This window comes from Mycetomoellerius zeteki, unplaced genomic scaffold, assembly GCF_001594055.1.
Source record: "Mycetomoellerius zeteki isolate Tzet28-1 unplaced genomic scaffold, Tzet1.0 scaffold73, whole genome shotgun sequence".
Lineage (NCBI taxonomy): Eukaryota > Metazoa > Arthropoda > Insecta > Hymenoptera > Formicidae > Mycetomoellerius > Mycetomoellerius zeteki.
In genome coordinates this window covers 793,210-818,329 of record NW_017257753.1, presented here as the reverse complement: position 1 = coordinate 818,329, position 25,120 = coordinate 793,210, and the positions used below count along the sequence as shown (strand labels likewise).

Here is a 25,120-nt window from a genome sequence, read left to right as displayed (position 1 = left end):
ATGACTCGAAGAAATAGGATGCTCTCAATAAACAATCTAGTAAAAGACGTAGCATATAATTTCGAATTACAGAAAGAGATAAGAGATATAATTATGAAAAATATCACTTTAGAGAAAATACACGATAAAAAAACGATTTTTTGCTGAAGCATTTAGAAATTTCATTTTAAATTCACAACGAATAATTTAAGCACTAAAGATCCAGCTTGACCGTTTAGGACTTTCATTTCCTATTTGTTGCATTTAAAAATTTAGTCAGATACATAATTTTGTTGAACCATCAAAATAATTACGTAGGAAATTCAAGCATAATGAGCAATGCTGCAAAATATTTTAACATTCTACCAACCAGTTTGTGTGTCCTACATAATTATTTTAATGGTTCAACAAAATTATTTTCGGATCTGTATCTATATAAATAAATTTTTAGATGCTTCTGCAAAACCACCGTGTGTTTATTCCATTGGGAATTAGTATAATTAATTTGTTGTCTATTCAAGAATCTTATTTACGAGAACCATTTTTAGAGAGCAAACATTAGCGACCTGATCCTGGCAGAGAACGTGAAATACTTTTAACCAACTGAAAATATGTTTATAAAGACCCCGCGTCTCCGGAATGTACACTCGATCGAAAGGCCAACGTCAGTTCTACGCTTATTTGAGAATTTTGTTTTCGAAAGTCACTCTTTCTCTCGGAGAGCAAACACCAGGCTGGATCCTGCGGCGGAGGATCTCAGAATGCTTTCCCCACTACAAAAGCAAAACAGAAAGCGCGCGAGCGCGACTGGTGAACACGCGTGACAGGCAGGAAATCATGGCACGCGTGAAAACTTGCCCCGGGTGCAACAATAGGGTCCCTGGGCAAACAAGCAGAATTCGATGCATCGTGGCGCCGACAACACGACGCGACGCTTCGAAATATGCTCGGTTCTTTCAGAACACATTCCTGACCCTCGCTTGCTCCGAAACTCAATGGTCTCTGCTCCACCCTCTGGGCTAGTTCGAGATTGCTGTAACTGCGTTTCCAACCCCTCCGGCCGGTCGGCTCGGCCAGCATCGCGTAATCGTCCGTACGATGACACGCCAGAAACCCACCCCTGTACATTTATTCCAGTGCACCAAACTCGGCACTCGGGGTTGCCTTTCCGTGGCGGAAGGATCGGGAAGGAGACGCGCGGTGGAGCGGAACGCGCGCGTGTGCGTGTACGCGCGCTCGCCCGCACGAACGCACACGAGGTATTCGGTATATAGCGTACTTTCGCAACGGGGGATTGTTACCGGCAGAATTTCGGCGTGATTCAATTCACGATACTGTGGATATATATGGCCTACGGAGACAGTAAACATAATGCTTCGCACTGACTATCTAACGTTGTCGTTGAAAACGACCAAACACGTAGATCGTTTTCAATTGTCTAAAGCAATGAAATTCGAATCCGGCGGAATCACGCAGAATTCACTAATTAATCGAATCACGAATTGAGAATAACTCGATGGAATTCGATATATCTAGCTACAGGCAAAATCTGTATTATGTACCATCATTTGCCTAGAAAATGGAATCTCAAATAAAGTTGTTATCCTTAGTTCTCTATTATACGTTGTGACCAATTAAAACAAAATTACCAAAAAACCACAAATGTTATAGATACAGTATGCACAAAAAAATGCGACTCTCACAACTAACACTTCAGTTGTCGGTTTAGTTAAATAAAGTGAGTGGACGGGGGCAAATTTGATTATAACACAAATATTTTGTCCTTCTACCAAATATTTATTCGATATGATTTCCTTTAATTGCAATCACTGCGTTACTGTGTCACACTCAGCAAACATAATAGTGATTAAAAGAGAGTAGCATTTTTTTTGGTGCATACTGTAAAATCATTACGCACCGTTATTTACCTGGAAAATGGACATTTAAAATAAAGTTGTTAATTCTTAATTATACGTTGTAATTAACATGAATAAAATTATCAAAAATCATAAACGCTACAGGTAAAATCTATATTATGTACCGTAATTTTCTTGGAAAATGGACATTTAAAATAAAATTGTTATTCTTATAGTTCTCTGTTATACATTGTAATCAATTCAGATAAAATTATGAAAAAACCATAAATGCAACAGGTAAAATTATTATATATCATTTACCTGGAAAATGAACATCTTAAATAAAGTTGTTAACTTCCTCTATTATAAGTTTTTATTAAAACGAACAAAATTATCAAAAGATTATAAACGCTATAGATAAAATCTATATTCTGTACTGTCATTTACCCGGAAAATGGACATTTTAAATAAAGTTGTTAACTCTCTCTCTCTTCCTATTATAAGTTTTTATTAAAACGAACAAAATTATCAAAAGATTATAAATATTACAAATAAAATTTATATTCTGTACTGTCATTCATCTGGAAAATGGATATCTCAATATATAATATATGAATATCAAATAAAGTTATTATTCTTAGTTTTCTATTATACTTAATTCTATTATAATTAATACGAACAAAATTATCAAAAAATCATAAATTAACATTATAACTATTTTCAGAGAAGAAATCTCTCTCGAAGATAAGTGTAAAATCTCTTTAATTCTTTAAGTACTCTCTTTTTAATTCTCGATTTTAATTTCAATTGTTAAAGTACGCCTACACTGCGTGTAAAAATAGAGATACGGTTTGTAATAGTAAATTCCTGGAATTCGCTTTAGACGATCTATAATTTGACTGAAGAAAATGGAATTCTGTTTCTAATTTTATCTGCGATGTGTAATACAGGAAACATTTGAAAAATTGAAAATATTTGAAAAATATGACATATAAATTATAAATTTTGCTATAAATTTTATTGCAAATTATAAATAGACCCATAATAAAGAATTAAAGAGTAAAGCTAATTAAATGTTCAGTACACTTCACAAAAAACCAACAAAATTTCCAGTCTTCGTGTAACAAGCAGAGCAAGTGCAACGTTTTACAACTTTGTATTACTCACTGCGGCATTTGCATGCGTTACTTAGACTCTTATTTAGCATTACTCCCACGTCCACGCAAATGCACCTATGCACCGGATCCGGCGTGTGTGAGGGCGCAATTCACTCGTATGTGCTTCGCAACCGCGTGCTCGGGCCGAAGGCGCGCTTGTGCGGATCTACGCGTGTAGGTGCGTGCCCGCGTTTCAGACGTGCGTGCGTGAAGAGTGGAGTATTAGTGCGTGTGCCGCGCGCGAGAAGGGCGAGGGTGTCTCGGGTAGGGGAAACTAAACGCGTGTCTTCGGTTTTGGTTTTAGTTTCGTGGCAGTCGTTGCCGACGACGACGCCGACAACGACGATCGCACGATCATAACGACGACGACGACGTCGATCCTGCCGAGCGGCACCGATCTCGCCGCGAAAACACGACGCGTCTTTTATCACGCCGATATCATTTCTCCGATTAAATCGACGTCGCGCGCGCGCACGTAAGTGAACGAGTGATACCCTCTGCATCTTCGTGGGTACCAGCTGCAAATGCGGATGAAACTAAATCCGAAAGTACGTGTCTTCAGTGTCGCCGATTACATCTTTGTGTATTATCCCCCGAGAGATAAAGATTTATTCGAGTCGGAGTACCACACATGTTACGTTTCCCCCGTTTGAAACACTCGAATAGAATTTACGCGGTTCTATGTGACGCGGGATTTAAATCTCCTTCAATCTATCACGAGTGGTACCGATAAACTGTACTAGTATCTTTTCTCTCCTCAAACTGTTGTGTAAATATCGAGTTCTTCGCCAGTGCTATTGTGAAGCTCCAGCTAACAAAACAAATATTTTCTTTAAAAGACCGAGGTGTTAATTATTGGCCAATCCTCTCTTTGGAGAACCTGAAGAAATACTGACTTTAACTATTAGCCAATCTTTTCTTTGAAGAACCTGGAAAATTTTTCTTTTAATCTAAATCTCATTCTTAATTTATTCAGTTTAAAAGACTTCATTGAGAGTCAATATCGATATACCTATGTTCTACGAGGGTGTTCGATTTCAAGTGATTTCACGTTAAATTCAAAACATCGACAATGAAACAGGATATAGACGATAATCACTGACATCGCTAATAAAGAAGCGTGAAAGTGACGTGCGATAGTACCACCTGACCGCGTCTCTAAATTAAACCGCGCGGCGTGCAAAAGGAGGACCACCTACCAAGAATAACATCAGGAGAGAAGTGTGGGGAACCAGTGGTAAAAAGGGACGTACGAAAGGCACGCGCCCGAAACACAGGATCAAAGTTGAAATTCTTCGAGAGGGTGGCGAAAGAGGAAGAGGAAAAGAAGGAAGATCGTATGGTCGGAGGAAGTCAAAGCGGACGAAGAGGACGATGACCAAGTCGAATGCCGTGAGGCGAGAGTTTCGACGGGAAGAAACGAGCGTGTAGAAAGAAGGGAACACAAAGGAAGCGAGAAAAACGCCGACTGGTTTTGTTAATCAAAAGATTTTGAGACACGCGTTCAGCCTAATAACGAGCGAGGGGAGGAGGAAAGGCGGGCGTGAAAGGACTCGTCGGAGGACCTCCGGTCGTGAATTGTGTCGCTGGCGCCCGTGCTTTTTGTACTCCCGATTGAATAGGGCTGACAAAGAATAAGGGTCCACCCTTGAATAAATGAATGAGTATTATTGAACTACCGTCGAATGCAAATATATTTGCGGGGAATTGGAGGCTTTAAGAGAAACTTAACAAAATTTTTCGCGTGAAAATTAAACGTTTGCAGCTTGGAAAGGATACAGAGAAAGTACAGGGACTTCTTACAATTCCAATTGTTATTTTGAAGTGGGTCACGACGATAAAAAAAATTGTAGGATTCAGATCGTGTGGTGATTACAAATAACGAAAAATAATTTTTATTTATTATATTTATTAATATATAAATACCAGTTACTAATATAAGACTACTTAAGTGCAACGTTATATTAGTGTGAAAAACAATCAAAACGCGAGAACGTCGAGAATGCCTGGATTTTCCGAGTCCTTCGAGTGGTCGCGATCGATCGAGGAAGCGACGCGATCGAAATTTTTCTCGGATCCGCGACTGTCTCGCGAGAAAGACTGTCGCCGAATCAGCTCTGCCCTTATTTGAAAAGTAAATTCGATCAATCAAGATCGAATGCAGCTCCTCGTGACGGGAGAGCGGATTCGACGTGTTGAGTGCAGTCATCGTGACACCTGAGCCTCGATACAAGACGATATCGAAATGCGCTGTGCGTCAGGATACGTATTTTTGACGAGTTTGTTGATGGTGCTAAGGACTCGCCGAATGGGCGCGGCTGCAGAGGAGTTGGAATTTCAGAACAAAGGTATGTGCCAAGGATCGAGTTTCCTTATCTCGAAACGTTCTGTGAAATCTGTGAAATTTTCTCTAACCGCCACATTAAACATCTTTTTAATGATGAATTTATTCCTGGATTGCGCTAAAAGTCGGTGCTTGAAATACAAAATTCCGTCTATTTTTGACCGTCAATCTCCATCTTCGGTATACAACGGAGGTATGCAAGCGCCTTAGCTCTCCTTGTTGCTCGAAACTGTCAGAAGATTGACATCTAATTAACAGGTCAGATCCGTCAGCGAGGCTATTAACGCAGTATTCGCTTGAAGTTCTACGCGCCCTTCAAGTTTACATTTAGCTACGTTTACACGTTAACTAATTAACTTTGCATTGACATCATGCGGGGGCGATTTTCTGAAATGTGATTTTCAGTAAATTTCTTTCAATACTAAAATTTCCGGCTACGCGGAAATTTGATATTCTCATATTTTATCTGCTGAGAAAGAGAGAGAGAGAGAGAAGCAAAGTAAATAATAAGCCAGCAAAAAATTTTAATAACGTAATTCTATTAACTATAACGATTAGTTTGTTATAATAATTACACAGAAAAAAAGATTTTCTCTGCCGCAGCTAATCTTAATTTGTTATATACCATATTTGCTACCGTAATTATAAATTACAGCGAAATGGTTTGCTGTTGCTGCTATAATATAGATATCGCAGTTAAGACATTAGCTATAATACCTATATTTTAGCTGTCCATATTTTACATCTACCATTTAGTTACCATGGACAGTTTTTAGTTACGACAGCTACGTTTTTTCCGTGTAATAATTTGTACTCAAAAAATAAGAAAAGAAAAAAATAAATGTATATAATATAAAATAAATAATAGCTGTTATTATTAAAAAAAGATTAAAAAGACAGTATCGAGTAAGAAGAACCGATGATTTTGGGTCATTTTGACACAACTTGTGAAGTGTCTTATTACTTTTTCACCATCGAAACCAACCGGAAGGATTTAAATAAACCCACAGGCCCGCATGCGAGCTAGTGACGTTTTAGCGTTCGTAAAATTCATTCAAGACACCTTTTATTATTTATTAAATTCAATCTCTAGCATATTAGAACATTAGAAGCACGATGCGTTGTTTCCTGTTTATATCATTGCAATACACTATCTCAATTCGCACTGGGAAGGAAGCAGATAAAACATTGCATTCGTTATCGCGTAAGAAATGCCATACATGATTAATTTAATTAATCATGTCACGAGGAAGAATCTGGCGAGTGCGGTAATAGCACGACACGACGGACAAGTAGACAAAAATTGGAACTGCTGTCTGAAATAGACGTCGCCAGTTTAATTTGGCGAGACTGTCGACGTTCGCTAGTATGCCAGAATAATTACGTTATTAGTCTCCGAGTCGCGGACACTCGGAAAATCGCGACGTAAAAAAAGCATTATGCAGAATCCGGAAGGGTCCATCTCAGTAAAACGTGTTATAAGTGAGATTAAATTTGTGATTACGACGCAGTCAATAACATGCGTCGGTCTAAGTAATTCTCTTGTAGTTGTTTAATAATTATATAATATATTTTCTCTCTCTCTCTCCTTATATTTGATACACGTATTCAAGAATAATCTAACCATAAATTAGAGAACCTGCTTTACAAGTTCAGGGAAAAAATTTAAATATTAAATTATTTAATTTAACAAACTAATTGAACGTCTATGTAAGAAACTATTATATTTATCCTACGATTTTTTTTATTTTTATCCTTTTGTTTTATTTTTTAATAGTAAAAATTGAATGGGAAAAATTGATTAATTTTTATAAATCTTTATAAAACACATAAAGAAATGAAAAAAACTTTTGGTAATTTTGTCCATTTTGAATTTATAATTTTTAATATAAATTACTTAAATAAAAGTTTATCGATTTAATTTATTCAAAAGATAAACAAAATCATTTATTAGTTGAATATTATTTGTAAAAAAAGGATAGGAATCACTTACACTTTATCTTCATTTTAAATCTTTGTATCTTTTTTTACAAATATTCTAAGTGACTAGATTTTCGGAAATAATAATTTTTTTATCCTTAATACAAATTGCAGTCTAAAAATTTTAATTAGGAGTTACAAAAATTTAAAAAAGAAAAACGTATAAGACTCCTGTAATTTAATGAAAATGAGATATTTTCAAGGTATCACAAACAAGGTATGACATTTAGGTATTTTAGGTAGAAAATTTAGATATTTTAACCCTCGACTACACTGAAAAAAAAATTATAGACTTTAAATAAATATTTACTCCAATAGTACTAACGAAATATTTATTTATAGTAAATAAATATTTATTCAAAATAAAACAGTTATCTGACCGAATACTTCGACAATTTATGTAATATTATTTGTTTTTACATTGAAAATGATCCGATCGGCGTCAAAACGTTTGTACGAATATTAAATATTTTTTAAATTTTAATTGGTTCGTAGCCCTTCTTTTATTTATTGATTTATTCTTATTGAGCCATATTATTAATTTTTTTTTTAAACAGTTATGTTTAAATCGAATAAATATATGTTTACATTTAGTAAATATTTCGTTAGTACTATTGGAGTAAATATTTATTTAAAATCTGTAAATTTTTTTCTTTGTACAGATATGGATTTTTTAACTAATTAAACGCGCGAGAAGAATATCAAGGAAAATTTCAAATGATAAAGAATAATAACGACTGATGCTAATGATTTCCTAGCTCTAATTGCGTGAAGATATACTAATGCAAGGGGAAAAATACCGAACCGCAGTGTGTTAAAATAAATGAGCGGCACAATGCTAGAGCAACCGCACTGCGACCGTTAAGATAAAGTAACCGCGATTTATCTACCCGCGAATTATATCCGCGAATCGATAACGCGTGTGAAAATATCCTGTCACGTGAAAAACAGTTGATCGAAAGGAAATGCCATAAGCGCGAATTGGTGTGTGGATTTTTTAGATGATTTCTCTCACATGATGATCTCTATAACTAATGGAAATTAAGCGCAATTACTACAGAGAATAAGAAGAAAACAACGATCCCTATCGAATCTCATGCAAGAATGCGGGAACTTGGATCATTTCGATTTTGTGTCGAAAGAATTCACGCGATTTATTTTCAGCATGTGGAAAGAAACCTTTGGCTCTATCACTGAAGTGTGATCATTTATATACAATATATAACTGAAGAAATCATTATAAATTGTGAATTAACGTTGCCAACAAACACGATGTATTCATAAATTTTGAAATGCAGTAGCAACAGCGAGAGATATGAAAATGCATCATTCCACCAAATATATTATTGAGAACGTAGCTAAATATATACAGAAATATATGTAAATGTGAGGGGGTAATCACTAACTGAAATATTGTCCTACAAATTACATGATTTCATATGATTTCATCTGATTACATATAATTTTTTTTCACTACATATGAAGTAATTTGGTAAAATATACGATTTTATTTAATATTCTACAATGATTTCTCGTGGTTGCATATGTAATTATCGGATTATACATAGAGATTTCATATGAATTTTATAATGATTTCGAGGACTCTGTCCCACGATTACATTAAGTGGTTACTCCCTCATGTAAATGCCTAAGTTCGGTAACGAAGCTTGATAGTTTTATAATATCGTTTGATCATTTATCTATATTATACATATGAAAGATGATGAAATCTTGCCATTTATCATCATTCTCATATAGGTATCGCAAGAAGCTTTACATGTTTGTCTAACAGTAAAAGTCATGTGGAACGGCCCGTTGCGAAAGCAACACTTTCGACGGAATGAAAACACATAAACCACTGCAATGTGCTTTTCGAGCTCAGATCACCTTTGTATCGTCATATCTCAACAATTCTCTCGATATAATGCATGCTAATCTCCTAATGCAAGTCCAATTTACATCTTATTTATAAGATGTGCATGAAAGATTAACTAGCAGTTTTTACATGAAAGAAAGATCAGGTAAAATGATATTATAATAAAATTTGCTCCAAAGAAAAAATATTGTAAAAAACACACGAGTAAAAAATATAACATTCTAAATAGAAAATATTCTAAAAAAATACACGAGTAAAAATATAACATTCTATCTCTCTTACTCTCTAAAACTTTAGAATAAATCTCTTAAAGATAGAAAATTAATTCTTTTTCAAGAGTGGCTCAATCTTCACTCTTTAGAGTGATTCTTCCACTTCGAAGAATTTAGAAATATTTCTTCTCGTCATTTAACTATGTAACTATATATTGTGCATTGCAATAAAGCTTAAAGATTTATCTTGTATTGTTTTATGATTAATTAAAATATCAAAATTAATAACTAATTACTGTAAGAAGACGAATGAGTTTAATTTCACGAAATTTTAAGTATGAATTACATCTTCAACGTGCCGGTAAATGCATTTAATTAGTGCGCATTACTAACTTGTTGCGAACATCAGAAATGATAAAGTAGAATAAAATAATTCCTCATTAAATGGAAACGGACCTTCGCACATGTTCCAAAGTGACATTTGCGATAATTATACGTTATTTTCTAATTGAAAGAGTAATTAGCGTAGTCAGCGTGAATTGCGTTTTACAAATATTTTACAGTATGCACTGCCACTATTCCATTATATTACTTATAGTCGCTCAGTCTCTTTATTGATTCGAGTAATCGTTGATTCATCAAACAAGATCTGCGTTATAATTAATTGCAGCGCATTTTGACATTTGTCCAACCGTTCACTGATCCTAAACCCGCTGTTGTGCGTGACACATGTCGCCAACGTCACGGACGAGTATGTGGATTATATGCATGAAAATTATAGGAAAATAGAGGAAAATAGAGATTATTTACGGATATATCAAATATGTACATAATATCATTGAAATAGTTGATACCTCGAATCAATTATTTGTTAATATCCAACTATCAAAATAATTAGCAATTTCATATTGATCAAAACGGATTATTTCTTGTGTATATATATATATATATATATATATATATAACTGGGGAACTACGAGAGGATTTTTATTTTTAAACTGATACAGTTATAGATCTACAAGATTGAACGATTAATACTATGAAATTATTCATGAATTCAGTTATAATGAAATGTTAAAGTGTTATACATGTATTTTGTGAAAGATAAAATCACATTCTGTTATCGTTTCGACACTGATTGTGAAACATTGCGTCGTCAATGTTTAAACTCAAGGGTCGAACGATAAAATAGCGAGGTGGAACATGGAGAAAGGGTTGGCCCTTTGAAAGCGGAACAGGTTTGACTAATGTAACGAGGAAACCACGCGGGATACGTGGGTCAGAGCATTGGTGAAATTATCATACAAAGTGGTCAAAGCTATCCCGGTGTACTCTCCTTTTCCATCCCTCGGGCGACCCTTGGGACGGACAGCTCGCAGGGTGGTCGAATAAGGAACAGAAGGTGGTCGACCGAGAATATCGACATAATTGTCGGGTTGCGTGTGGCTCGTTATTTGGAAATAGATCCGGATAATTTAGGTAGATGACCACATGTTCTTCGTAAATAATTACTGAACATCGAGATGAGATATATTACCTATTTCTCAAATAAGAATTCTTAGTAATTTCAGCCTTCATAACTCTTCAGACTTAAATTCGATATATCAAGCTTTCACATCGATTAATATTACTACTATTAATCATTTTATATTTTGAATGAAATTTTCATTTCTATATGTGTAAAGTTTGCCTCTAATTCATCATACAATTTTCATATATAATAACAAAATTAATATATACAATATTAATATTATTTTTTAAAATTATTAGTATTATTATTACTACTAGTAATAGTTTATGAATTCACTTATGTGCCATTTTTTATTTAAATCTTTTATTTGAAATATCTACTTTTATGTAAATAACAAAGAATCATCAAGTTTTTATGTAAGTTTCATGCTTTTTCGTTACGTTATTTTCTTAAAATCAATGATCTTCTTTTATGAGATGGAAAAACTCCATTGCATAATAAACATGACCGCGAATTCGATTCGCGGATAGATGCACGATCGAGTGAAAGGAAGGGCAAGGAAAGAGGCCAGGCTACGACCCGCACGGAAATAGACGCGAGTCGCCGGAAACGCGATTTCCCAACGAACACACGATACAAAAATAGCAGAGTTATCCCTCTCTCGACCGACTATTATTTACATAACCATCCGATGTGTGAGCATCTTTTTTCCGATCTGGAGATTGGTTCTTCTGGAAAAGAAAAAAAAAGGAGAAGATATCTGTTTCTTACATTAAAATAAAAAAAAGAGGAAGAACAAGAGGAACGTGTGCAGTGATCCACTTTGGGGTCCGTGAACTGTATGTTCATTTTTTTCCTCGCGTAGAAGACAGGTGGATGCAGTAACGGAGTGGCCGACCGCTTAAAAACAACAGATCTACTCTTTTTAACCACAAGCTCTTATTTTTTTTATGAGATTGAAATGGAAGAAATACATACTCATGCCAGAAAGAGAGGAATAAAAGAGGGAATGATCGTTTTTGTTTCAAAGGGGAAGCGAAACAATGATAAAATGATAATAAAAACGATGGATTGTGTCATAAAGAATTTTCATTTAGTTTATTATTTTAAGATATAGATTATTGTGCACGTAAATTGATATGTCCTTAAAGATAAAAATCATAGGAAAAACAAGTGTTGAAAATTTTCCCTATTAACTATTGCTTGCAATTCTTTGCACACGTATCGAAATAAAAAAAAGAAATGTGATAAAAGGTATATGTAACATTTCTCAAATCTTTTCAAGTTGATATAATATATAAAATGATGTAATAATCTAAAGTTTCAAGATTCTGCCTTGAACGCCTCAACAGGTGCAAATGCACCGCTGAGTGTGCAGCAAGAATGCCTAACCGCCAATGTAAAACTCGACAGGGCGGTTAGTTGCAACCCTCTCATCAGGTTCTTAAAGGCTCGTTGAGGGCGATGAAACATGTAGCGGCGTACTAATGAAGCAGTTCCTCGCGAGCGACACCGTCGTTATGCTCGCGTAGCCACGTAGATATACGGTATGCACAGAAGAGATACATCCGCTTTGCTAAACTCGGTTCGGTCTTACACGAATAAGTAATGACATGAAAATTTACGTGACTTTTAACATAAATAAGCGAAGAAAGTCATATTCGGTCAAAGCGGATCTTAGTGCCTAATATTTTTGAGTGAATTTTACAATTTTCAGTTCAAGTAAACTACTCACCGATTATTTATCGGTCTTGAAATAGTTCTAAACTACAGCTGTACTGAGGAAAATGTTTGAAACTAGATAAACTACATAGAAGATTCTGATTATATCAGTCAGAATTCCGGTTATCTCAACTAGAATTTTAATAGATTTAACTAAAACATTTTTTAATAGATTTAACAAAAAAATTTTCTGGTGAAATCTACTTAAAATTCTAGTTGAAATAATCGGAATTCTGATTTAATCAGAATTTAATCAGAATGGTTTATTCATTTTCAATCAAACCATTTTTTCAATGTATACTGATAATACTGATGCTAATGAGTATAAAGCGAATATGGCTTTCTTCGCTTATTTGTGTTGGACATTTCCCCGTGAATTTTCTTACTATTGTTCATGTAACTTTTGTTCCTTATTATTTTTCTCTTTTATATCTTCTAGGATAATTTGTACTTGAAGAATCTTTTCATTCACACGTATGTTCAATATTGTCATCGTAGTACTGCGTCACGAGTCTATTGAGTTCTGTCAAAGACAAAAAAAAATGGGAACTCGATAAAATACCCAACGAGAGACGTTCCGAGATGTGTGTGTTCACAATGGAAGAGTTATCAATGGCATACCGCAATGTGCATTAACAGCAGCGCGCCTCGTGCACGTGCGACGACGGCTGTCCGGCCGGCCGTCGGCTTACGTTATATCGTTTCTATTTTCTGCACTGGTACTTCATAACAGTGTGGCGAATCTAAGTATAAATCCCGCGCTGAGGGCCACGTAAAATCATGGACAATGGTGCATCGAACTGATGTCCACTGTCGCGGTTGCAATTGTGCGATGAAACTAGCAGAGTTGCGAGGGAAACGATTGTTATGAAGAAGCTTGAAGACAACAGGCCAAGAGTATTTTTAGTCGTATTTAAATCTCAATTTGTTTACTCTGAAATATATCAATTTAAAAATTCAAAAATTCTTGCAATTAAATCTAAGTAAATATCTTGCAATTAACAATTAGAAAAATTCGTATATATTAAATTATATTTAAATACATATAGATGCGTATATAAAATTTAATAAATATGCTCATATTTGTAAAATATGTAGAATTTAATTTTTTTTATTTATATTCATTTAAAAATAACAAACTAGAAATTATAAACTAAAATTTCAAAACAACATTATTTTCAGAACAGTATTTTCCTTTGATTTTTGCTAACATTTGTTCGATAATTTATGTAGTCGTTGATTTATGTAATCTTCTGCCAGCCGTTCGAGGACATAATCGCATAAAACGTATGATTCATATATCACGGGAAAGACTTGTATCTCGACTTTTTAAATAGGTCGATGTACGGTGGTTATTGATCATAATTTTGAACGAACAGAGTATTCCAACCTTCTACTTTCTAAATCTCTTGGTTAAATCTCGTAGAATCAAGTGTTAAAATTATGATGAAGGTTTAGAATAAGAAGAAAAATATCGCAGACGTAGTAGAAAATATGCAATTTTTCCTCTTTCAGTGCCCGTGAGATTAGTCTGGGCCACCGAAGGCGATGATGTGGAACTGCCATGCGACATCACACCACCGACGCCAGAGGATTCAGTTAACATGGTTCTCTGGTTCAAGGACAATGCCGGGATACCGCTCTACAGGCAAGTCTTGCACTTTAAAAATAATCCTACCCCGATCCGACTATTTTTACATGGCGCTAAAGCCACGAAGCTAGGACATCAACCTATCTGAATTTAACTCTGCGAAAGATGTCGCCATTAATTTCACAAATCATAACCAAGCTACGAATCACTCCACAAAAATTAGAAGAAAGAGAGACATAGAGATCTGTGGAAAGCTTACGTTCACAAATTTATATGCAGATCAGAATATATTTCTTAAAACGCAGCAGAAATATTTTTTTCTCTGAGTGTGCGGTCTAAAAGCTTAAAAATATTCTTCCTGCTGTCAATTTCCTGTTTTCTAAGAACCCACGAGGACTGATTCACATGGTTGACTTTCTGCCGAATGCCAGCTGGGTCCGCGTTATTGGGGGATGGGATGCCATTGTTCTGAAGCCGCATCTCGAAATATCTCGGTACTAGGCTAGGCTCGAGCATGAACTCTCATTATGGACACCTCCGACGTGCTCTGCTCACGACATATAAATATCACGGCTCATTAACTGTCTATGCAACTAAGTGTAGTCTATATTTCAATGCTAAAGATTGTTTTTAGTATACATATAATTAGATAATACTTTTATGTTAAAAAGGACTAACTATCGGTCTTAATTGTGGCACATTTAAAACAATTAGAATCAAATTCAAAATTCTTATATTTTGAAAGTATTAATATAAAATTTTTGTAAGATATTAATGTTTTATATATAATTGTGATACGAATTTGGACCGATAAGAATAAATTTAGTTAAATAAGATTAATCCTATGTTCGGCCAAAGCGAATTTAGTTCTTAAATGTTTTCGTGTGAATACGTATCTAATTCTGTGAACCACGTGTCGGTCTTTTTTGGTCCTGAAACGTAATCATGAACAAAACCAGAGTAGTTATATCATTTGTTTAATTGACGAGAAATTTAATAATTTTTGATGTTAAATATATATATATAAGCATCTTTATAATTTATAAGAATATTAATAATGTGAAGTTAATAAAAATGGTAAATCTGTATAAAATATTGTTTTATATATAATATGTGAACACACACACATATATATATATGCATACATATATATATTAATATTTGTTCAATATTTTTAATATAATTTTTAATATAATATATTAAAAATAAAATTAATAAATTTTAATTTCTAAATCGATTTTTTAAAGGAATGTTTTGAAAATCATCATTTGCTATCCTGCCATATCTACTTTATTCAAATATTCATCGCGTGTACGATTATAGAAATGGATGCGTTGCGTATTGGTGCGTGCACGAGGAAATTCAAGTCAAGCTAGATCAGGACTGTATAAATAATTCGACCGAATTTCCACGATCGGAAGTGTAGGATGATGGAATTTCATAACACGACCCAGAGATTCAGGAATAGCAGTCGATCGAAGACCCTTTTCGGCTGACACAGGCATTAAACAGAGCGCAAGGCGTCGCTTATTTACGAAAACGGTCTCTGGAATCATAAAGTAAAATATTTCCTCATCAACTACCATCATTCTATGAAAAATAAATGGAACCGTGTGTAAAAGTCGCGTGTATTTAAAAGGATTTTTATTATCTACAAATTTTTATTACTTTATTATGGTCTGTCTTTCACATTTTCGCATTTCGTTTGATAAAAAACTAAAATGTAATATAAAACATTATGTAAATACACGAGTTGCTTAAATCTTATTATATGTATAATTATTTTTTTAATAAGATGTATTTTCCGATTCAGATTTTGAAAATAAAGAAAATAAAGAAGAAATGTTACCGAAGTAATTATAAAAAATTGTAATTATATAAGATAAATTATGAAAAATTAAACAATATTAATATCATGTTTTTATTAAATGTAAATATATCTCACTTTGGGTGGAGGTTTATATAAATCTCGTAGAAATTCTCGAGAAAATATGGACAGCTAAAAGTGAAATACGAAAGTGTAATGTGGACGATGAAGGAAACTATCAGCGAGTGGTTATCAGAAACGTGATGGTTATAAGACTCACAAGAGAGCATACAGTTCCGGGTAATATGTCAAAGGACCTTCATAGAAGAAATACAACAAGCAAAAGGGAGATCGTACCAAAGGAAAGCGAGTGAGTTGCGAAGATGGAACATAAAGCAGTGTCTAGTTATTTGTCTTCTGCTAGTGAAGCGTTTCTCACAGACTCTCGCGGATTCGCGCTTCCGATAGTCACTGAAATGGTCGCGAAAATGGCAGAAAAAAAGGGGAAAAAATGAATCGTGCCAAGTCGGAAGGAATTTGTGCTGCGGTGCAAGTGCTTCGAATTCGGCAACGAAATGTTTTATCGTAATATATTCATATATATCTTTTATTTCAATCACGGAAAAAAAAACAGATTGAATTCAGCAAAGCTAGAACTTGCTGCGCGAGTATCTACAACTAAGATTTGATGATTCAACGAAGAAATTATGTCTGTAAGCATTATACTAATTCAGCTAATTCTTTGTTACAATGAAAATTGTTAATGTAACAAGTTTCCTTCATTGTAGCAGCAAAAGTACGCTATCTTTAGATAGCACGTTTTGTTAAAAATTTTGATCTATTATATTGAACTGATTTTCTATAATCGCTAATTTTATTCAACTGTACAATTTTATTAATTTAACATAAAAAATGATTGTCCGTATATTATGGCTGTAGATTTGTTGAATCAGTAAAATTTTTAGTTATTTTAACCCATTAAAGACCAAGTCCTTATTTTTTTCTCAAAATTTAAAATCCTTTTAATGGCAAGCTACTATGCCCTTAAGGAGCCTTTTGATAGAGATTTCGCATCTCAAAGTTGACTTATTTTTTTTGGTCGAAAAATCGACCAGCCGGTCTTTAATGGGTTAACAAATCTTTCTTTCCGTGTATATAAAATGAGAACAATTTTTTACTATTAAAGTTATTTATCGCATAAACGTGGATCAATTTAGAGTCTTTTCAACAGTTTCATGGTGACGTCGAATTACTACTTGATCGATTAAACGCACGTGATTTAAGCAAGTCAGTCTACCAGCTGCTTTTTGCGTTTTCATCTCCGAATTCCTCGTAACGGAGGACATTTCGTGCATTCGAAGAACCGTCATATTCTCGTTTCGATGGATAGAAGATGGCTTTGCTAAATTTCACGGCACATAATCTAGGTTACACAAGATGGAACTTTCCATTCTCCGTCGCTTCCGACTTTGACGGCGTATTTGGCGAAGATCGTCGTCAACCCCATATCAACGGATCGCGCGGACGTGCGGTAAACAGCTTCAGCTGATATCTCTTTTTCCGTTGTCAGCTATCCGTTTTTCCACCGCCTGGCCGGAACGATTTCCTGTTCCCGTTATTGCGCAATAGTCAGCTCTCTAAAGCTAAGAGGATCTAAATCCGCGAGTGGCGAGTCTGCCAACTGTCCTTTTTTCCAGCCGCGAATAGACGACGTGCGATGCACGCGAATTTAGCCACTAAGAGCCAATTGGCGAAAGCGCGATGTTTACTAAGTTTCCGCACCGGAAATGCTCAAGATCGCGATGGAGAAGCTTAGCCTAGAAAATTCCTCTTGAATGAATTAATGGCGCCTCGGCTTAAAAGAGACATTCCTTAAATAACGCTGCTCAAGCAAATATTTTTATCTCAAAAAAATAAAAATAAATCCCCTGATTACCGAGAGAAATGTCTCAAAGAGAGAGGAAATACATTTGACAGCATATTTCTCTTCGCGTTCTTTAAATTTTTAGATTATTTTGAAAATAGTAGTATTGGACACACATAATAGGTTTTCGAGACTTTGAAGAAGATAACATTTTCCTGATCTTCGATATAATGTTATTCCGTCCGCATGCTTGGCCGTCAGAATCTCGTTTGTAAGAACAGGATACACAGCGTGTAGATGAGATTGAGACTTGGAGAGGCTATTGTGTGATGAGCGCGTCGCTATTTCGTATGTCCCCATACGACAATGTTCAATATTTTTATTCCGTGAAATCGTTAGCGTTTACTAAAGCGAGTTGTTTACTCACTATTCGTTCGTGCTCGTTTGCTTGATCTAATTTGAAAAAAAAAATACAAATTACTTGTTTAAACAATAATTCGAACTAATCAAAATATAATCTAGTTAATCATTATTTTTATAATTGTTGTATTACATTATAATATAATACATTAAAAAAATTAAATCAATTTATATATTATATATTTTTTTAATAGTACTAATTGTAAGTAAACTTTTAGTTACAGTAAATAAATATTTACTTAGGACTATTTAAATAAATATTAAAACTTAATATTTTTTTCAATGTAATATAAAATATAATATAATGTAATATAATATATAATGTAATATAATATATAATATAGAATATAATATTTAATATTATATATTACAGTTTGATATATTAAATGTTCTTCTCTGCAGTTTGGACGCGAGAAACGGTAGCTTGATTAGCGCCATCCACTGGGCGGTCAGCGACGACCTCGGAAAGCGAACATACTTCCAGGTTGGCGACGGTCACCGAGCAAAATTAAAAGTCACCGAAGTGACGTTGAAAGACCAGGGGGTCTTCAGGTGTAGAGTGGACTTCGTGGACTCTCCGACGCGAAACTTTCGCGTGAACTTGACTCTAGTTGGTAACTATCGCGTTTCAAAAGTTACAAGAGAGCGATGAAACATTCGTTACACCATCACGTTTGACTCTTTTAGAACAGCCAAGTAAGCCTGTGATATATGATGCCCAAGGACGAGAGGTGACGGGGGTGGGCGGCCCCTTTCTCGAGGGTTACAATCTTGCTTTGATATGTCAAGTGGCTGGAGGTAAAGTCTTATCTTCTTAAATAACACATATCTTGCGCATCAACATTTTCTGTATCATTACTCAGTGCATATAAAAGTTATCATTGTTATTAAATTGGCTGCGTTCAGCAGAAAAAGCTTGCGATTGTTATAAGATTCTTTGAGAATATTCTGGCTGTACTATATCAGCGAAAAGTACCAGCCAAAGTCAGTTAACCCTCTCTTTGTATACAGGGGTGCAAACACACCCCAGGCTAATAAAAACGTAAATAAAAAGTTGCCGAACGGAAAATTTTCAAAGTTTTCGTTGGAATTTTTTTTCTTAAAATATTTGTACTTTTGGATAAATAACTTTTAGTTTTTAATTCTTCGCTAGATCTAAATGTGTAAACCAACCATGAATGGCTGTATTCAGCAGAATATTTATTTTACAACGCGCTTATTGATTTTGTAAAGTGCTTATTGAACGCTGACTTTGCTGAATGCGGCCATTATATCAGCTTGCAAGTAATAAATATTATATTATCGTATAAATCGTATTGAATCGATTGATAAAAAAACCATGTGTGTAATGTGTGTAATTGATTCATAGGTAAACCTAAGCCCTCGGTAACATGGTGGAAGGACGGCGAGCTCCTGGATGGCGTAGTCGACACTTCATCTATCGGTTCGTCGAGCAGATTTACGGAGAATCACTTATTCGTCGACACAGTTACCAGGTCACTGTGGGGAGCGAAACTTGAATGCAGGGCTCAATCCGGACCGATGGAGAAACCTATCGTTCGCGAAGTGCCTCTTGACATATATCGTAAGCATCGCATTTTACGCAAAGCGGAATATAGATAATTTTGGACGGTTAGATAATTTTGAAAAAATTTAAAATTAATAATTAAAATTAATCTCAGGAAAATTTTGAAAGACAAGACGTGGTTATATTTTCAAGCTGATTTCTAATTATGATTACACGAGCTCATAAATCTTTTGGCGATCACGCCCTATCGAGGATTTTGACTCGAGGATCTTCCGACGTTTTTTTTAACTTTTTTTATGTTCAAGCGATGAAATGCAAAGGGTGACATTACTAGGAAATGGATCATAAATGCCGCGTTAACGTGACATCTGCTTAAAATAAATCGAAGAAATATACACATACACACAAACACACACTTCAAGGCCATTCACTAAATCCTAAGCACGTGCTAAAAGGCAGTCTCAAGCGGCGCGTGTTAAAGGGCACTCTTGGCACGTTTTATTCGATCGACACATTGCGCTTCCGTTCCTATGCCTTCCTCTCGTATTTATTTTTAGGTCGAGCTAAACAGGAAAATCGTCACACTTTGCATCTATAAGAGGCACAGGGAAAACACTTGTTGCAATCTCTTCGGAGAAAGATGGCATTCGAATCTAAACAACGTGCTTACATTTGAAGATATTTCTTGCCATTTTCAATTATTCAATGAAGCTTAAACATAGAAAAGTTATTTAATACATTACGCATTTTTCAATTAAATAGATATAATTTTCCATTTAATTATCCTAATTTTTTTCTTGATATCACCCTTTCAAAATTCTTTTGCACCCTGAAATATTTTATAGCAAAGAAAGAAATTTAAATATAGTTGTGAGCAACTGACCCGCAGCGGAAGCGAAATGAATTCCAACCATTTCGCGTGGATCTCCTTAACTCCTTTGACGGTCGTATTTCGCAGAATTGTCGTCCAAAAGTAAAAATATACGGTTCGGGTCGGCGGGCATCTGGCCCTCCCTTGAACCGTTATTTTCGTGGCGCAATGCCGACGAAAATCTTGACTCGCTCATAGTTTTTTGCATCCCGGAATCATCCGTCGTGCCTACATCCGCAGATGTAAATTTTTGACGGCGAAGTATGTTACTTGTTAGACTTCCACATGCTGCTTGCCTTCGTGTCTTCTTATATTAGAAATCTAAAGTCAATCAAGGAGGAACAACAAAGATACTATATACACACATACCTAAGTATTTCATTCCTATAATATGACACTGAAGGATTAGTATTTTCGCGAAATAAGTGAAAAGTACCTTATTTATTCAAAGCGGGTCTAGTAATAGATATGCGTAATATTTTCACATGAATTTATACATGCAATTTTCCTATTTATGCTGCGCGCCGATTATTTGTTGATTTTGAAACAGTCCTAAACTGAGATTGGAGTCGTAATATCACGAATTAAATTGATATAATACTTAACATTTTTATCCGCTTAATTTAATATTTTACTATCAACTCCTATCATATTTCAGTTAAACCGGCAATCGTGAAGATTGTTTTGAGCGAGGAACAGATTTTCGCGGGTCGTCCAATCGCTGCTAGATGCGAGACGTGGGGTAGTTCTCCAGCGGCTAGGATCATTTGGAGACTCGGCGAACACGTAATGAGCGATCCCAACGTATCCACCACACAAAGGAGTAACTCGACAGTAAGCAAGGTAGCCTTGGTCCTCGGCAAGGATGACGATGGCAAGGAACTAGTTTGTCGCGCTGAAAATCCGAGATTTCCCGGAGGAGTGCTTGAAGAAGTCAAAATACTTCGCATCTCTTGTGAGTCTTCTTGTGACTTTACAATGTTTGTAATTTTTGAATTACAATAAATTTTTCTCGATAAATGTACAATATTAAATGTATAAACGTATCCAAGAAATTCTTTATATATATTATTTATAAAATTTTAGTAAAACAGCAAGTGCCATAAAAATATTTTTTGAAGAATTTGTCTTTTATTATATTTAAATTCTCTATTAACCAAAACATTCGTTGCGAAATCAAGTATTATAATAAATAATGATGCAATCTCTCCAATTAAAAAAAAAACAGATGCTCCAGTAATTGTCGCTCGTTTGGCTAATGGCTACGTCTTGGACACTTTGAGGGAGGGCGACGATCTCAAGTTGGTCTGCGACGTTCAGAGCAATCCGCCACCGACACAAGTGACTTGGTACCACGATGTAAGTAGAAAGAGAAGAAGGGAAAAAAGAGACTCATAATCCAACATGATTGACTGTTACTCAAATCCTTATTCTTAGAATCAGCGGTTGGAGCACGACGTAAGCGCCGGAATTCTGCTGGCTTCCAACTCGCTGACCCTCCGCGTGCTCGCACTCGCACACGTCGGCGAGTATTCCTGCATGGCCACGAACGCCGTGGGAGAAACTCACAGCCCGCCGCTTTTTATTCACATGAAATGTGAGTAGTCGCTATATTTATTAACATACCACGCGAGACTTACTTTCGTAAAAACGAACCATTCTTGCGTCTTAGACGCAAACTAAAAATTACGTCAAGATTGTCTAATTTGATTTAAATATTCGTTTGTAAGTTTTATAAAAATCTGATAAGTTTGAAAAAATTAATTGATTATTTTGATTACAATATCGCGATGGATGTTATAAATACGCTAAAACAATCTTATAAACTAAATATAATTAACAATTATATTAATTAATTACATATTTATATTAATACTTGACATATATAATTAAATAAAATAACATTTAATACTTTGTGTATGATTTTCGTGCTTTTCTTATGTTTTTGCTAACAATGTCAAATATTCGATAGACGCACCGAGGTGTAGAGAAGATAATGAGAGAAGAGAGATCGCCGTTGCTCGATACGAAACGGTACTGCTCAAATGCGAGGTGGAAGCTTTGCCTGACGACTCTGTACGATTTTCATGGACTTACAATGGTACTGTCGGCGATGTTCTACCTATGCCGAACTCGAAAGTCGAAAATAAAGGGCTTGTGAGCATGCTAGAATACACCCCTAACACTGAAACCGATTACGGTACGTTGGCTTGCTGGGCGAGCAACAGCATCGGACGGCAAAGAACACCCTGTATATTTAACATCGTACCTGCCAGTGAGTTATCAGCCATTAATTACGTCATCGTCTCTTGCGCCTTCATTAATGTTCGTAATGAAAGAAGCTAATACGTCTCCGAATAAAAATAAAACTTTAATAATTAAAATGTAAATTTTTTATTAGCGGATTTTTAAAATCTGTTTAATCTTTAGACGATGGGGGTTTACTTTTTTTTAATTTTACAGTTTTTCCTTGAGTGAGATTTTGTTATAATTTATTATTTCATTATATTTCCTGTCTCAAAATAAGACACTGTTTTAGCATTATAATGACTTTTCCAGTCTATAAAAGTTAAAAGAGTTACATCTTCATTGCGACTTAAATGCCAATTTTTTTATCGCTCAGAACCACCGCAACCACCATTGGACTGCGCATTGCACAACGAGACCAGCTCGCTGGAGGTTAATTGCATCCCGGGATCGGACGGCGGATCGCCGCAACACTTTTTGTTGGAAGTAAGAGGATCTCTCAGGAGTTCTGGGATCGGCCATATTGGACCTCACACCCTTCAAACGCCTCAGAGCGATCAGGGAATGGTCGGGGAATCTCCACCTATATATCAGGATATGAATCCTACTCCAAATTTCCAACTTCATGATCTTGAACCAGGCTACGATTACACGGTATATATTTACGCCGTCAACGGACGCGGCATGAGCGAACCCGCTCATTTGGAAGTTAGGGTCATCGAACCTATCGGCGGAAAGATGGAGAGGAGCGGGATCTTTTTGGAAGATCTGAAAAAGGCGCTACCGCAAGCGAGCTCCGAAAATATGATCATCGCCATTGCACTGACAGGTACAGGTAAAATCGATGCTTGTGGTATTTTAGTTTCACCTAATTTTTCCTAATTATTTGGAAAGTCATGATTTAATTTTCCACTAATAAATCTAAATGGAAACAAAAAATCGTTTCTTTACGAGTTCAAAATTTTTGTAAATTGTATTAAAAAATTTTATCACTTTTATTACTTTAATATTATAATCAAAAGACACAGTAGTATACATTTTTTTCGCATACCAGAAAAAAGCTATTTCTGAAAGCAAAAGTTTGTAACACATTTATGAATTTTAGATTTAAAAATCCTATTATATACTATAATATTTTAATTTATTCTCTTTAATTATATATTCTATTAAAAAATATATACTAATAAATTTTATATTTACTCTCCTTATATAATGCAAATTTGAATTTGAAGGTGCGGTAGCGTTGATCCTTATCGGTATTGGAGTCATCATCGGCGTAGTAATCTGCAGGAAAAGATCGAACACTCCTGTTATAGAAGGCCCCGACGATTTTACTACACCGACCTATGTTCCGGCCCAAAGAATTGAGCCTAGAATCAGATATTCCAACGAGAATAGACGTTCTCAAAGAGCGAGTCTCTACGTTGAAGAAAATCGAAAGGGTAGCTATCATAATAGAAAACATCATTCTACTTGTGCCATTCTACGCTGCCAGAGTTGAAATAATTCCTAAATTATTTAATCTTCTTTCAGAACCAGATTTATTACATCGAGTGGAACTTGATTTACAAGACTAAATCACCTGATTCTGTACAGTTACAAATAATCAAGACGCAAAGTGCAATGTTAATTAAAATTCCATAGAATTGCCTCTCGATATTAGCATAAATTTGTATGTCCCGTATACCGAATTTATATTACGTCATAAAACTGGAAGCATCGTGATTATCGACTATAATGAGTAGTTGTTGGATAAGCAAATCGTTTATTTAACTCGAAGGATTAGCGATAGAGCGCCACAGATACTTTTTACGATCAAGTCGAGAAATTTGCCGGTCTTCAGCGCGAATTGAGGTGTTACAAAACATTCTATTAGTTATTTATGTTCGCCTTACATAAAACGTAAAAGATTCGCAGCCGAAATTTTTACGTTAGATTGTATAGAGCGCGTAGAGTTATAATAACATTACAAAATGTACAGCTATTTTTACAGCGTAGGAGACTAAGGCGTACGTATACTTGCAAGTATTAACGTATTAATTGTCGACCTAAAAACGTGATTTTATGTACCTTTGTCGCTTAATAGAGACTGCTTCAAAAAGACGTCAACTTTTAAACTAAATTTGGATTGTTTGAAATTTTTACAAATTTTAATCGCGCGTACTTTATGAATTTTAAATTCATTCAATTATGAA

At 35.0% G+C, this 25,120-nt stretch overlaps 1 protein-coding gene across 2 annotated transcripts; it reads left to right on the top strand.

Annotated features, from left to right (window-relative positions):
* The first annotated feature begins 4,936 nt into the window (after nucleotides 1-4,936).
* Nucleotides 4,937-25,079, top strand: side (motor axon guidance molcule sidestep). Of its 2 annotated transcripts, none has more exons than XM_018458442.1 (12): nucleotides 4,937-5,340; nucleotides 14,113-14,245; nucleotides 18,682-18,893; nucleotides 18,967-19,077; nucleotides 19,649-19,864; nucleotides 21,337-21,633; nucleotides 21,907-22,037; nucleotides 22,116-22,275; nucleotides 22,651-22,953; nucleotides 23,302-23,760; nucleotides 24,158-24,367; nucleotides 24,459-25,079. In XM_018458442.1, the coding sequence occupies exons 1-12, from the start codon at nucleotides 5,238-5,240 to the stop codon at nucleotides 24,500-24,502; spliced, it is 2,379 nt and encodes a 792-aa protein (XP_018313944.1). In that variant the 5' UTR covers nucleotides 4,937-5,237; the 3' UTR covers nucleotides 24,503-25,079. The 2 variants fall into 2 exon arrangements, with proteins under 2 accessions (XP_018313944.1, XP_018313945.1); XM_018458443.1 differs by having other exon boundaries at nucleotides 5,238-5,340; nucleotides 23,302-23,754.
* Nucleotides 25,080-25,120: the final 41 nt, after the last annotated feature.